The 15,911-nt window shown below is 40.6% G+C and overlaps 3 protein-coding genes across 3 annotated transcripts in view; all 3 read left to right on the top strand.

The window, feature by feature from the left end:
* The first annotated feature begins 1,244 nt into the window (after positions 1-1,244).
* zgc:77752 (uncharacterized protein LOC393862 homolog) lies at positions 1,245-7,853 on the top strand. Its single transcript, XM_039807392.1, has 13 exons — positions 1,245-1,414; positions 1,744-1,920; positions 2,010-2,090; positions 2,770-2,888; positions 4,394-4,531; positions 4,645-4,916; positions 5,014-5,316; positions 5,426-5,680; positions 5,764-5,880; positions 5,977-6,078; positions 6,246-6,326; positions 6,428-6,538; positions 6,645-7,853. The coding sequence occupies exons 2-13, from the start codon at positions 1,748-1,750 to the stop codon at positions 6,723-6,725; spliced, it is 1,833 nt and encodes a 610-aa protein (XP_039663326.1). The 5' UTR covers positions 1,245-1,414; positions 1,744-1,747; the 3' UTR covers positions 6,726-7,853.
* Positions 7,854-7,965: 112 nt separating this feature from the next.
* On the top strand, positions 7,966-11,063 carry odf3b (outer dense fiber of sperm tails 3B). Its single transcript, XM_039809212.1, has 7 exons — positions 7,966-8,073; positions 9,263-9,378; positions 9,481-9,681; positions 9,812-9,913; positions 10,006-10,127; positions 10,229-10,369; positions 10,451-11,063. Exons 1-7 carry the CDS (start codon positions 8,069-8,071, stop codon positions 10,541-10,543), a joined length of 780 nt encoding a protein of 259 aa, XP_039665146.1. The 5' UTR covers positions 7,966-8,068; the 3' UTR covers positions 10,544-11,063.
* Positions 11,064-11,896: 833 nt separating this feature from the next.
* rabl2 (RAB, member of RAS oncogene family-like 2) overlaps positions 11,897-15,911 on the top strand; it is a 5,018-nt gene continuing 1,003 nt past the window's right edge. The window contains 7 exon segments of the mRNA XM_039810069.1: positions 11,897-12,632; positions 13,285-13,314; positions 13,502-13,580; positions 13,635-13,739; positions 14,222-14,333; positions 14,546-14,643; positions 14,898-14,981. Coding sequence (XP_039666003.1) covers positions 12,526-12,632; positions 13,285-13,314; positions 13,502-13,580; positions 13,635-13,739; positions 14,222-14,333; positions 14,546-14,643; positions 14,898-14,981 — 615 coding nt within the window. The 5' untranslated portion in view covers positions 11,897-12,525.

Genomic DNA, 15,911 nt, shown 5'->3' with positions numbered 1-15,911 from the left:
CTTACAGCTGTAAACAAAAAAGTGAAGAGTTAAAAGCAATACATCTAAAATGCCCACCAAGACAGGGAACATACATGGCATGCAGTGGACCTTTGTTCTGAACTCTAATGATTGGATGATACCTACTGTAGGAGAAAAATACAGAGAGAACATGCCAGCATGTTCATATATACAGTTCTGTGTATTTTTGCTGCATGTTAAGGTCAACAATTAAGGTTGTTAATTCTGTAAAGTCTATTGGCTTTTTTGTGAAAGTGGACAGTAAACAGGAAACTGGATAAAAGATGTTTTAATTCTAATTCATTTTTTGAATCCTGTAGACATTAGTGGAAACTCAGGGAATTTGGTGAAAACAAATTCCAGTGTCAAAATTAAGATTCAGGCCCGCACATGCATGCAGACAAACATTTACACAGAGTATAGAATTTATTTCCACAAGTTAGAATAATACAAAAGTACATTAACGTAACAAAAAATAGGTTATGTTCTTCTTGTCCCTGTGATAGAGCAATGAATTAGCACCAGGCTTAGAATGGTTTCATATACACAGTTTGTTGTGTCAAATTTTTCCTTTTGCAAAACCAGTTAACATTGAAATGATGCAAATTAATTGAATACATAACTAAACATGAACTTGGCGTGGAGTGTGGGTGTTGTAAGGTGCATAAAAGAACAACAGGGAAACTGAGGTAATGCTTGTGCCTCATCAGGCTGTTACCATTGCTGCACTGCAGGGGGCGATATGTCCAGAGCCGCTCCAGCAGAGTGATCTACAATGTTTTAAACGCACAAAACAATAAGCCAATGGTGTCTGTCATGCTTGGTCCTTAAACATTCTATTGAAATAAATTTCATGTATTTTTAGGAAGTCAGGTTTTCAAACAACTACTTCTTTTAGGGTTGTTATTCCACGTATCCACAGTATGTTTAAATCTGTTCAGACAGTTGCTAAGTGGTGAAGTGAGAGACTGCTGATTTGTTTGGATATGAGGCCAACATTATATTGTTCTTTCAAAGTAAATAAAAACCCTGTCAGTGCTTATTAACAGTAGTGAGATCAACAACAATTCATATTTTCTATGAATCACAATCAAAATCATGTCCAAAGCTTTAGCTGGTGCCAGGTAATTAGGACCTTCATACAGTGTTTACAGGTGAAGGTATAGGCCTAAGCATTATATAATTGGCTTGGCTATGATGTGTGAATGACTGTCCTAATGTATTTATGACAGTTAATCAGGCTTAGTGGAGCTGGGTCAATGCAGTGTGTGTGCAGCAGGGTGGGTCAGCATAGAGGAGCACATGTGTGTTCTCCTGCCTTCAGCCCCCCTTTTTCTTCACTTTCCTGCACTCTTAAACTCTAAAAATACATTCAATGGGATTCACAGCTTCACTGCAAAACATAACCAAAAAGGTAAGTTTCAAATTTTATTGTGCTATATTAGACAGCATATATTCATTGTATTCTGGATACTTTACTATTTTTGATATCATTTCCTGTGTTTTTCTGCTAACTCAACTTCAGTATTAAGAATCTTGCACAACATGCTAAATTACTGCAAAAAGTAACAGCACACAACTACAAAAATGGTCAGTTTAACAAGCCGTGTCTTTGTTAAAAGCTCACATAATGTACAGTGTGGCAAGAACATGGGGTTTCCAGTTGGCCCAGTTGGAGCATAGTCCTTCACATCTAGACAATGTGGTAGCTCAGGCTGATCTTGGGGGTTTCCCCCGGTGCAGGAAGATGCCGATACCAGTACCACAGCCGGCCTACTCCCAGGCCAGGGAGAACCTGGTGAAGGCTATCCCACCCAAGCTCCTCTGTCTGCTGGCCTGTGGAGGAATTGACTGCCGCTATGAAGGACCAGCATGTTGGAAATTAAATCAACAGGTCATTCGAGGCCTTTTTTCCTCCTGGTGAGACTATGTAACTGCAGTCTCACAGATGTTGCTGTGTTTAAAAAACAATAAGTGGCAATTTGCTGATTATGAACTTACTATTGCAGGGTGACAGATGACATTATTGCCATGGCACGACCATCCAATCATCTAATTGAGAAGTACAACATCATAGAACAATTTCGAAGGTAATCACTGTTGATTATTATTCCTGCAATGTGTGACATTATTATTGTACAACCCCCTGCGCACATACAGGTAATTAAAGGTGCAGTAGGTAAGACTTATACAACTAACCTTCTGTCATATTTGCTGAAACTGACCCTATGTTCGATTAGAACTACATAAAGCAGGTAAAAAAATAAAATCTGGCTCATCTGGCATCACCTACAGCCTGTAGTGCGATTTGCAAAAATCCACAGCTCCCTGTTCAGATGCACCAATCATGGCCAGGGGGGGGTGTCTAACTGCGTGTCAGTCACTGCTCATGCACATGCATTCATTCTCCCTTGTGGGGGGAGGGGCTTGGGAGACCGTTTAGGGCTTTAGCAGAAAGGGGGGAGGGACTGAGAAGTTGTCGATGTTAAAATTTTTTGGCTAAGTCCTGGATCTTCGCAGTCCTACCTACAGCACCTTTAATTGAAAACAAAGTGGGGAAACGCATCTAGAAAACAAATATTTAGTCAGTTTAGCTACTTTTACTGGGTAAAATGAGGATAAGACATCTGACATCATTGTGTTTTAATTACAGTAATCAATTTATCCAACAGTGAGCAAAGTTTTAATTTATTATAACAAGAAATATGAGACAAAAAAACAGGACCAGTGTCAACCGTTGTCTTCATAATATATGACATTTATTCCCAGGTTGAACATCAGATCGATCATCAACATGCAGCTCTCTGGAGAGCATGCTCACTGTGGACCTCCCCTAGACCCTGAAAGTGGTTTCACATATTCTCCACAGATCTTCATGGACAATGACAGTGAGATCTTGATATACACAACATGGAAGACTGACTGTCCTATTTAAATCTATACCACTCACAAAGTGGGGAGATGTAAATAAACAGAAACAGTTACTGTATGGTTACAGGATTTTATGAGACAGTTATGGTTTGTGCCGAAGGGGCAGCAACTTCTGTAACTCTGTGAGTGTTGCACTATACACTCACCTAAAGGATTATTAGGAACACCTGTAAGATTTCTCGTTAATGCAATTATCTAATCAACCAATCACACGACAGCTGCTTCAATGCATTTAGGGGTGTCGTCCAGGTCTAGACAATCTCCTGAACTCCAAACGGAATGTCAGAATGGGAAAGAAAGGTGATCTAAGCAACTTTCTGGTGGCATGGTTGTTGGTGCCAGACTGGCTGGTCTGAGTATTTCACAATCTGCTCAGTTACTGGGATTTTCACACACAACCATTTCTAGGGTTTACAAAGAATGGTCTGAAAAAGGAAAAACATCCAGTATGCGGCAGTCCTCTGGGCGAAAATGCCTTGTTGATGCTATAGGTCAGAGGAGAATGGGCTGACAGATTCCAGCTGATAGAAGACCAACTTTGACTCGAATAACCACTTGTTACAACCGAGGTATGCAGCAAAGCATTTGTGAAGCCACAACACGCACAACCTTGAGGCGGATGGGCTACACCAGCAGAAGACCCCACCGGGTACCACTCATCTCCACTAAAAATAGGAAAATGAGGCTACAATTTGCACGAGCTCACCAAAATTGGACAGTTGAAGACTGGAAACATGTTGCCTGGTCTGAGGAGTCTCAATTTCTGTTGAGACATTCAGATGGTAGAGTCAGAATTTGGCGTAAACAGAATGCGAACATGGATCCGTCATGCCTTGTTACCACTGTGCAGGCTGGTGATGGTGGTGTAATGGTGTGGGGAATGTTTTCTTGGCACACTTTAAGCCCCTTAGTACCAATTGGGCATCGTTTAAATGCCACAGCCTACCTGAGTATTGTTTTTGACCATGTACATCCCTTTATCTATCCTCTGATGGCTACTTCCAGCAGGATAATGCACCATGTCACAAAGCTTGAATAATTTCAAATTGGTTTCTTGAACATGACAATGAGTTCACTGTAATAAAATTGCCCCCAAAGTCACCAGATCTCAACCCAATAGAACATCTTTGGGATGTGGTGGAATGGGAGCTTCGTGCCCTGGATGTGCATCCCACAAATCCCCATGACCTGCAAGATGCTATCCTCTCAATATGGGCCAACATTTCTAAAGAATGCTTCCAGCACCTTGTTGAATCAATGCCACAAAGAATTAAGGCAGTTCTGAAGGCGAAAGGGGGTCAAACACGGTATTAGCAGGGTGTTCTTAATAATCCTTTAGGTGAGTGTATACTGTGTACTGTGTTTCTACATCATAAAGTAGCTTACAAACACAGTTAATCCTTATGAATGTCCATTATGTTCCTAAATGCATTCATGTGTGCACACATTTGTGTATTTGCAGTTTACTTTTACAACTTTGGGATGCCAGATTTCGGTGTGTCCTCTCTCGTCGGAATAATTGATGGAGTGAAAGTTTTGGCCTTTGCAGTGAGCGAAGGAAGAGTGGCTGTGCACTGCCATGCAGGCCTGGGCAGGACAGGTATAAACATAATGCATCTACTGTTCATCTAAACACTGTGTGTAAGCTTGTGCACATGTAATGCTCTCATGTATATTCAGTGTGTTTGCTTGTGGGTTCTGTCTGCTTCACAGGTGTCCTGATAGCCTGTTACTTGATTTACACCCTGCGCATCAGCCCGAGTGAAGCCGTCCACTATGTAAGGATTAAACGGCCACGCTCGATCCAAACCCGAGCACAGCTCAGCCAGGTGTTTGACTTTGCTCGCCTGCTTGGCACACAGCGAGTCCAATACCCAGACCTCAGCCTGCGGCACGGAGACCCTTTCACACTGCAGCACTACCTAAACCGACAGGCAATACTGCTGCATGGCCAAGAGGCACGCACCCTCAGACAAACACCCAAGGTCAGGACTTCATCATTATACTTAATCTTTTTTCATGAACATTTCTGACTACACTGTAGAATAGTTTACCACGTCCTCATTTGTAACCTCCTGTTAGGTGGTGTACCTCCTGTGTGTGCGTCTCTCCTGCTTAGCCCTGGGTCTCCCTGCTCCTCCAGGGATCCAGGCTGAGCTGGAGAAAAGGTCAGCACTGAGGACCCTGAACCGGACTGTGAGGGAGACCCTGGTGGCCAAACAGTACTTGCCCTTACTGAGGGAGGGTCACAAGGGGCCGTGGGTGACCTCAGGGTCGGTGTCCTCCTGGGACGAGCCACTGGGATTCTTGGAGAGAAAGAGAGAGGTGCTGCTGGACAAACGCAGCTACAGCGACTCTGATCTCAGCAAGATTGCAGAACATCAGGTCCAATTTCACATGAATCGTCTGCAATTACTTAATGTTTTTGAACATCTTCTGTAAAATCCAACTGGTTATTGAGGCTTTTCTCACATGTTTGCATTCTGTCCTGCAGGATCTGGACTTGAGTCCATACTGCACCCCAGCACTTGGAAATGAGAGACAGTGGTGTTTGCAGGATCTGATACGACCTGATCTGAGACCAGGTAGTCCGATCGTTGCCACCGTATCACCAGGCCACCAGACTACCAAAAAGGAATCTCATACACTTAACATCCCAATATCTAGCATGACAACAAGCAACAACTGTGCCAAGAGATCTAAGTGCACAGCGAAAAAGGCACTTGCCAAATACAGCTCCAACACTGAGGTAACTGTGAAAACAATAAAGCTAATAAAGAAAGCTTTGATGCGAATGCTTTAAAACAGCGTATATGCCTTGTCTTTTTAAAGTTGTGCAGAAATCCACATAATCCAGGCCCAACCTCAGTTGCCCGTGCTGTTGCTAATGCAATGGCAGATTTTGGTCCTCCAGGAGAAACCATCCTTCAAAGATCGGCTCTGCTGCAGGTAAGAAACACTGGAGCACGTTTGCGTCAGAAAATAACACTTTGATTTTGAGCTCTAAAGCCACTGAAATAATACTGTCACTCACCTTTTCAACAGGAGGAATTGAACAGTAGTGACTGTGGCTGGGCTCTGCTGGTCACCGAGTCAGATCCTCAGGTTCTCAGTTGTCTGTTGTGGACCTGGCTGGACAAGTTAAAGGTCAGTGGTATCTAACAAGAGGACATAATTCTAGTATTGTCAACTTGTCCGGGGCGCTGTGAAGTAAAAAAAATAAAATACATCTTGACGTTTTGAATTTCAGTTTTCACTTCTGTGGTAAACATCTTTCTCTCAGTCCGATCTCTGTTTCTTCCAACCTCATCCAGGAGCCTGTTCTGGGTGCAGAGGATGTAGACAGGTTGAGCTGTGGCGCAAACAACAGGAAGCCTCTCAATGTGCTCAAGAAGGTAAAGAAAAAGATGTATGATACATTCTCTTTGATTCTTGAGAAACATTTAGACTCAGACTTTTGGCATAGATTTGAATTTTCAATTTGACATTATTACAGCCACAGAGACACACAATCTATTGTCTACTGAGCTGTATGAGCACAGTGACCAGCCTGTGTCCACACAGAGAGGATGCAATGCTGCAACAACTGATGAAGGCACTAACAAGGGTAAGACAAATGTGGAACTATACTATGCTAAGGTGTGTGTGTGTGTGTGTGGGGGTATATGAGGGTGTATTGTTGAGGTTAATAATAAGCCTTTTTTTATCAACAGCGTCCACGGGAGGAAATGAGAAGCCTTGCAACTTTAATGAAGGTCCTGAAGTCGAGTTTGAGAGAAACCTTCCACAACTAAATCTACCTCCCGAGGGCCTGAGGCACCAATGCTACACTTTGAAGAGCAGAATCCATATTGGAACAATTTCTAACAGAGCATTTTTTAATTTAAAAGAAGGTGTTATTTTATCCTCTGCACCCGATAGTGGGCAAAACCATGTGTAATAGGCCCTTCTTACAGAAGACATTTTGACATGTCACAGTAGGAAACACAGGTGTACATAATACATAAAATATATTATGACCATTTAGCTGCTTTAGATTCAGGATCCTGGACTGTCACACTTCTGGGATACTTGAGGAGAACAGAGCCATGGTAAATATTATTAGTAACACCTTTGTGCTTCTGCTCTTTCCCTACTATGACCGGTTAAGATGTCTGCTGTGAAAAAAGGAAGATTAGGAAGGTTCCTAAATCTTTTTGTAGCCCTGAAATTTGGCTCCTGGATTCCCCCGATCTTACTGATAGTGATACTGACATCTTCCCTTTTACAAAATATAAACCAAAAGTACACAATGGGTGTTAAATCAGCACCAACTGTCTCTATATGTTTCTCCATGGCACTAAAATGTTGTGTTTGTGTAGTTTTTGCTCATACTTTCACACTTGACAACCACTCACTCACGGCAGTAAGAAGGGAACACAGGAAGTCCTATAGATTTTTGTCTTTACATCCCTATCCTTTTCAAGCATATATTGCCCTTTATGAGCAACTGGTACAAAGTCTTGTGTGGTCTTGTGTGGTTACAGTGGATAAGGAAGACTGATCCATTAAACCCAACCACATCATATTTGAACATGAATCCGTAAAAACTCAAAATAAGCAATAACAAAAACAAATAAAAAAAGTCAGGTGGGTGCACTAATAGGAGAGGGAGGGACCCTAGGCCTAATAAAAAATAAAAGGGCAAGTCCTGCATACTGTGCTGAAACAGTGGTTAAAGCTACAGTAGATTTCAATAATGACACTGATACAATGTTTACTTTTACTTTGACTGTTTACTGTTACTTTAAACAGTACCAGTATGTAAGCTACTGTACCTTAGTACTAGGCCAGCAGACTAAATCCAAAAAGTGTGTCCACAGTGTGTTCTGTGGCCTGTTTCAGCCTTTCATGATAATAATAAATAAATCATTTACATCATCTGCATACTGTGTTTTCTGTAATAACACATTGGGAATTCCTTTACTTGACCTGCACTGTTCCCACTCACATTCATACTTAAACATGCCTGTCAAAGAGTTGTCTCCATGGCAACGTTGTCATAGTGAAGTTGACAAGCATTAAACAATCTGTGTCTGGGTTCAGTGCACATGCTGAGTTCCGGGGATCTGACACTCACAGAAGGATCAGCATATATATGAGGTAAAATTACTTATCCTTTTATTTTAAGTCAGAAACTGATCTTAACGGAAAGTAAGTCACTGATTTCATAAGTTGTATGCACTTGGTAGACATCTTGTTTTGTTACAGGCTACTCTGGGTGTATGATATGTTCACTGGTTTTGGTGTAACGTTAGCATTGGTTAAACTTTGCCCACAAATGACCAATATATTCCAGCATATAACCTAGTAGTTTGCCAAAAAATATATTTAAATAAAGAAGTGACAGTGAACTACTGCTGTGTAACGTTAGCTAGCTGTTAGTTACAGAAATTGCTACCAGTAGGTTAAACTGGCCAGTAAAATGATTCATGATTAACTAACCTGCTGCTTTATTTACCTTGTTAACACAGCAAGTCTTTTATACATGTGACAAGTGTAGGAACCAATCAACCATAGAAACAGAGAGACATTAATATTACTGAATTATATTTGATGTTTATATGTTTTTCTCATAATGGTTTAATGTGGTTATGTTTTCTACCCTGAATATTTCAATTGTCAGTTAACTATACATTTTAATAGTAAAAGTGAACTAAAACGAAACTAAAATCTGTTAGACAATGGAATTCAAAAACAATCACACAAACCAGACTGAAGAGTGTTTTCCCATTTTTGTGACATATTGGTTTGAGTACTGTATGTCTATGAAGCACATTGGTGATTTTTTCCACCACCAACGTTTTTTTCCACATCAAGCTCAAATAAACACAAGCTGCTGATTATTATTGTTATTCAAAAACTACTGATTGTCCCTGGTGACATCACACTGAGGAGCAGTTTAGAATGTTGCAAAAATGTTTAAATCGTGCACTTCCATCACTACCTTCAGCACCTAAATAACATTTCTAACAGCAAAATATTTCCCATAATACCTTCCCTCTTTAAGAGCTTGTTGCAAAAAGTCTCTGGAATTTGGAGTACAGAATCTTCAGAAATACTAGAATTGACTGTAAAGAACCTCAAGCAACAGACCTGTTAGCTAAATTTCAATTTAAAGGATATGTGTGTCAAGACACCCTGATAAGGAAAAGATTTTATGTTCTTTCCCCTTCCAAGTGCACTGGTGAGTGTAAGGGGCAACAAGAAGTGCTCCTGTTCTCATTCCTTTTCTTCATAACCAAAGCTACTTTATCAATATGCTTTTGGCCACAATCCATTTCTCTCACAGGGTGATGTCAAAGGCCGAAGCTTGGGTTGGGACCTGGAGGCCTCACAAGCCAAGAGGGCCCATTGCTGCACTCTATGGCAGTCCAGGGCCCAAGTATGCACTGCCTGGACTCACAGGTATAGCCAAAATGGCCATTAAGCCTTTTTTCCACAACCAACACCATTATTATCATTTTTATAACTGACTGACATTATCTGTCCCTGTTTTCTTCCATAAAGGTATTGCTAAACATGACCCTACTAAATACAAAGCACCAATGTTCAGCTTTGGGGCACGTCATACTCACAAGTCCGAGAGCTCCCCTGGACCAAGCTACCTAATCCCCTCCAACATCACCAGAGTGGGCCGAGACGGCGCTCCTGCATTTTCCCTCTACAGCCGTCCAAGGGAGCCACAGTTGTTCCAGGCCCCTGGACCAGGTCAGCAAACCCCTTACACATCAAAACAGATTTTGTCAAAACAATACGCCGCTTTTGTCGTGATGCACACTATGGTCATTTGAGTTTACTTGTCAGCAGTGTCTTTCTATAACTTTCTTTGGTGTTCCAGGTAAATACTCACCAGAACATTCCGGGAAGTCCGTCTTCCAGTCTGCTCCTGCTTATTCTCTGTCTGGGAGGACCAAAGACCTCAGCATTAACAATACACCAGGTAACGTATTGTGTTTGCTGTCAACTTTATTTGAACTATGGGTTACAAAGTTTCGCGACACATAGAATATTAACCTGTTGCTCATACTGCAGGCCCAGCCTCCTACTCTCTGCCCCCAGTCCTGGGGCACAACACTGTGGCCACATCTGCAGCTCCCACCTTCTCATTCTGTGGCCGCAGCAAAAATGGAAGCTTCCATGAGGACCTGAAGAAGGTACATGTGAATGTCATAAACAAAATATTTCCTTTAAAAAAACAACAACCTAGAAATCCTGTGATTTACTTTTGTTCTCTACACTGTTGTTTCCCCTCCAGACTCCTGGCCCTGCTGCCTACAAAGTTGTGGATCCTTGTACTTACAGCCAAAAATCTCCCCGGTTTAGCATGACAGGCCGCAACTTCCCACCTGGTGAAACCACAAAGAAGCCAGGGCCTGGTGCACACTATCCTGAGCAGGTAAGAAACCCCAAAAGCCCTACTAAAGCCCCAAATATTTAGCATTTTTTTCCTTTATTGACATTTTCTCTCTCTCTTTAGGTGACCTTCACAAGAGCAAAAGCTCCCAGCTTCTCGTTTGGACTGCGTCACTCAGAATACATCTCACCCCTCATTGTAGATGTGCCTGAATAATGTCACATGTGCTCGCTTGTATTAATTGGGAATTCACACAGCATAAAGCACAAAGAGCACAATAAAGCACAAAAAGCAAACTGCTCAGGATTATTGAGATCAGATTTTATTGCCGCAGTTATAGGCCATATTGTATTAGCACTTGGCACTTTGCCAGGGTTATTATGACCACTATCAGTATTTAAAGTAAATTATACTGGAATTATACTCATTAGTGGCATGTCTGCCATTTGTATTAATGCAACAAGATTAAAAAAAGTATTTTAGACCAATTTTATTTTTCACGGTATTAGTTGTTGGTTTAGTATTTTGATTGGTTAAGTAACAGTACAGTCAGTACTTTCTGCAGTATCAATTATAATTGGGCATGCCATGACAGCAACAGCACATGTGTTAATAATAACATAAAAGATGGCTCCATTCCGTTTAGGTGCCCCATGTCAGGGAGCCAGTCGGCACGGTACAGCAAGGCTGTAGTACATTCAATGGAATAAAGCAAGGATTAATGCTATTAGATACATCTGTTTGTCAAGAGAGGTCTATTGAGCTGTCAAATAAAACAGCAATGAAACAGCGACCATGAAACTATTTTATCAAAAAAGTGGATTTTAAAATCATGTTGTATTAGTAAATCTCACTTAAACTTTTGGTGCACTGAACAAAACAAGTTTCCCAGTGTACACACCCAATTTGTGAAAACGCTTTGGCATTAAAATCTTTATTATGTTCATTAATGTCAACTAAATCCTAATTACAACCATTGCAGTTATTTATTATAGATATAGTAATTGAGATAAAATAACACATGGAAAGAATGCTTCTCTATTCCTCTGTCTCTATTTTACTGTAGCTTGATGTGACATTAGAAGAAGTCTAAAGTCTTCGATAGGCTTCTCTGAGGGTAACAGGTGGTAGAGATAGGCAGGGTCGCTTTTTAATCTGGCTGCAGAATTGAATTGCTTTCTTTTTTTATAGGTTACTTAGTTAACGATTTGGGCCTGCAGATGCAGAGGTAACTGCAGTGCAATCCCTTTATTACTCACTGCCATTTAAGGCAAAAGGATAGAAAACAGTTTTACTGTAAATACTTTGTGGTAGGCCTATTCCTAATTTGAATTTTAACACATTGTAATGGATTATCTTTGAGATCCTGCGGGATAAAAAGTAATGAAAAAATTGGCCTTGATGGGCTATTTATGTTGGTTATTACCATAATGATTTGGTTAAATGTTTCAAAATATTTACAATTACAGTTACAGTTTTATTCGTAAAAAGACAGGAGAATAGTAGGCTATCCATCCGTGGGGAGGAGCATTCTTGACAGGCACCTGTAAGGACAGCACAGCTAGAACCATGACGAACCGTGGTCCTTCAGGCGTCCCCGTTGCATAGGAACGACAACCGTCAGACAAATCATGAAGCATCTAGCTAGCTACAAACTTTTGATCGATAACTTAGCTACCTAGCTGGATGAGTGTAGAGAATCAACAGACCTTTCTTTGTGATAGACAAACAAAACATACACAAGACAGCCAGCGACATTTGGAGTACCAAACAAAATGCTATCAACTCGTTAGCTACTTCAACGGCGCTAGCAGACTGTTAACTAACGTTAGCAGTCGTTGCCTCTACTTCAGGGTGCATTGTGAAGGTAGCTAACGGTAACCATACAGGACTCTTAAGAGACTTTTTAAAAGACAAATGTAATCTGTACTATTCCCAGCTTCAGCTAGCATCAGTTGTGTCGATGTGTGGACCGACGTACTAGTGAAATGAGCGATATCAAGCCGAACCACACGATGTTAACCTCAGTTAACGTTAACCTATGGAAAGCTAGCTAACACTCATTCCCGTCCATACCCTTCGAATGCTAGCTTAGCTAAGTCATTTATTCAGGTAGCTATTTATCAATTCATCTAGGAAAGCGTCGACAAATACAATAATCCCAGTCAAAGCGATAGAAAGTTCATAAAGATAGTAAAATGGCTGGCGACGTTGGCAGCATCCCTGAACTGGACCAAAAGAAGTACGATTCAGACGAGCAGGTGAAGATCATCTGTCTGGGAGATAGTGCAGTTGGTAAATCTAAGTGAGTATATTAGCTGCTGTAACATTTAAGCTTAGGCTCCTCGTAATGTAGCTAGCTGTTTTGTGTTTTATAATATTTATAACTTTCCTCAGTAGATGACTGTTGTCCTATCTAGCTAACATTAATTTTTTGTTCTGTTTCTCTCAATAAATATTTTTGGGAATTTATTTTCCAATTTCAAAGGGCTTTAGTGGCATTAGAGTTTAAGTAACAATGTTGGCAAAGCATCAAAATAAAATGTGTCCAAATATTCGGACAGTACATACAATATGCAATAATGTAACAGTAATATGAACATTAACACAACATTACAATGTATTTATATTAATTATATAAAAGTATATTTCATGTGTATGTGTGTCAATGTTTATACAGTTAGTGTTGTGTGTGTGTGTCCGTGCGTGCATGTGTGCAGCAAGATATCAGAATCAATACTTTATTTTATTATTTTATATGCTGTGTCTCCTTCTGCCAGGAGTATTTTTTAATGTTGAGAGGTCATTCAGCTCTTTGAAATCAGAGATTACAGAGTTAAATGTTCCTTCTTTTATTGAATGTTTTGCATTGTAGGAGAAAGTATTATATTCTGAAGAATATAATAAATATAAATTCTCTCTCTCTCTCTCTCTCTCTCTCTCTCTCTCTCTCATAGGCTGATGGAGAGGTTTCTCATGGACGAATAGTATCCTTTTGCAGCTTTAGAAATTTTAAATAAAACATCAGTCAGTGTAAGTCATATTATACTTTCCTGCCATAGCTATTACAGCCACTGTGTGCACATGGACATGCTGTTTAAGATCAAGCTGGCATGCCTCCAACAAAGCAGACCAATTGTCCTGAGAGGTTATGATTCTTAACTCTTTTTGCAGTCGTCCCCAGCAGTTGTCCACTTATGCTTTGACTCTCTACAAACACACAGCCACTGTAGGAAACAAGACCGTAGCGATAGTTTTTGTTGTGTTGTTTTTTTCTGCTCTCATGTGACGCCTTTTTTTTTTAAAGGAGGTTTTTTTTTGTTTTGATTTTTGATTTTTGGACACCGCTGGTCAGGAGAGATTTCAGAGCATGCATCCCTCATACTACCACAAAGCACATGCATGCATCATGGTAAAACACACTCTTGGTTTCAAGACTGGTGCCTTTCCGTAATCGTCTAGCTTGTCCTTTCTCAGTGTTTATAAAAAGTTTTCATAAAAAGTAAGTAATACATTATTTCAGATTGATTACTTAAACAACAGTTTCCATAAAATGATCCAAAATATTGCTTTATGTATCATTTGGTCCTCATCCGTGCATTGTGGAGAGGAAATTATAAAATATTAAATTGCATTCTGGATAATATCCCCCTCTGAAGTGTACATTACTTGATCATTTGGTTTTGAATGGTGGTTTATCTCACAAAAAAAATGTAGTTATGTTTTGGGATTTAGGATGCACATGGCGATTCTTTCACAGAGAAGTCAACAAGGACTTGTTAGATGACTGCTGGAATGCACCAGTTGGACTGGGGAGTTGTCACACTGTCACTGTCAGCAAATACTGCTGCACCTCTTTTAAAAAAAAAAAAAAAACTTTCTTCTTTTTCTTAGGTTTTTGATGTTCAAAGGAAGATCACGTATAAGAATCTGGCCAGCTGGTATAAGGAGCTGAGGGAGTATAGACCAGAGATACCCTGTTGTGTCGTGGCCAACAAAATCGATGGTGAGTCTGGCTCGGACACTGCACATAACAATGAGCTCTTACAATTCTATTAAATGTTAAGGTTACATTATATTAATGATAATGTAATGTTTTTTTTTTTTTTTTTTTAGAGTTTGCACACATTGTATATTTGCTCTACCCTTGTGATTAATTGTCTAACAAAAGTGACTTTAGAATTATAGACATGAACATGTTTGTTTTTGTACTTGCAGCTGATTTGAAGGTGACACAGAGAAGCTTTAGCTTTGGAAAGAAGCAAGGACTGCCATTTTACTTCGTATCAGCGGCTGATGGGACTAATGTTGTTAAGGTTTGAACTTGTGCCTATTCTCCGCAGTGTTAATGTCAGTGATCCCCAAGTTTATTTGTTCATGTATTTCAAACTCATAGCTAGTTTTACAGTTAAATGTATGTGTGAGGTTACAACAAGATTAAAAATGCTCTTTTTTATAAACCAAAGTATCAAATTAATTCATTGTATAATTCAGTATAATCTCATGAATTGCTCAGACCACTTGAACAGCCCTGTGTGTGAGATAGTTCTGACTGTAACTGTCACAACAGATGTTCAGAGAGATGATCAAGAGGGCGCTGGACTACAAGCAAAACCCCAGCGACTTCATGGATGAAGTGATGCAAGAATTAGAGGTACACCTATCTGAATTTCCAAAACAGTCTGACCACTGCTGTGCTCGTCTTTTAAGCTGTCATAGTTTTAAGGCCCTGACACACCAAGCCGATAATCGGCCGTCGGACAGTCTGGCGAGGTCAGTGACTCGAGTCTGTTCGGTGTGTTCTGTGCCGTCGTCTGTCGTTGTAGGAGCTATCGGCCTTCATTTGGGCCGACCTGACTTGCTGGATTGGAGGGCGGGCAGTTGGACTCAATGACCAATCTGATTGGTGGAGTGCTAACCCGGAAATGAGGAGCGGGATGAGCGTGACTAAGCCTCTCAAAATTTGACGAAAATCTTTTAAACTAACCTTTGTCGATCTGAAATGAAGACAGATTCAGTAACTGCATGGCCTATTTCTCGCTTTAAAATGTTTTCAGAAACACGTTTCGGTGAGCTATCTTCGTAAAATATGAGATCATATTCCGAACGAAGCCGCCATTATGCCCGGTTGAATAATCTGGAAGCAGCCAGACCCACGTGACGTCCAATCAGCTGCCCGTTTTTTTTTTTGGGGGGCGACAATACAGATTAGCGCCGCCTGCTGTTATGGAGACGTATTACATCTCACGCACGCACAGAAAGTACTCTCAAGTTGGCGTCGCTTCGGTGTGTTCTGAGTGTGTGTGTTCTGAGACACTTTTTGGACCTCGGGGGCCCGACTGATCAGTCCGACTGCCGACGGTCGGCCGTCGGGTTGGCGTATCAGGGGCTTTAGATGACCATAACTAAAGGATGTTTACAGCAAGAATAAAAAAATAGAACATGTGCTCTGAACAAACCCCATAATTGGTTTATAATCTGCCATTGTTGTTTTGTTTAATAGGAATTTCTCAGATGCTTACTAAAACCTATTCATGATCTCCAGCACAATTTTCTTTGCTTTTTTTTAATGACTTTTTAGTTC

The sequence above is a fragment of the Perca fluviatilis genome, chromosome 8 (assembly GCF_010015445.1).
Source record: "Perca fluviatilis chromosome 8, GENO_Pfluv_1.0, whole genome shotgun sequence".
NCBI lineage: Eukaryota > Metazoa > Chordata > Actinopteri > Perciformes > Percidae > Perca > Perca fluviatilis.
Note: the sequence above shows the minus strand (reverse complement) of the source record. Positions and strands in the feature narration are given on the sequence as shown.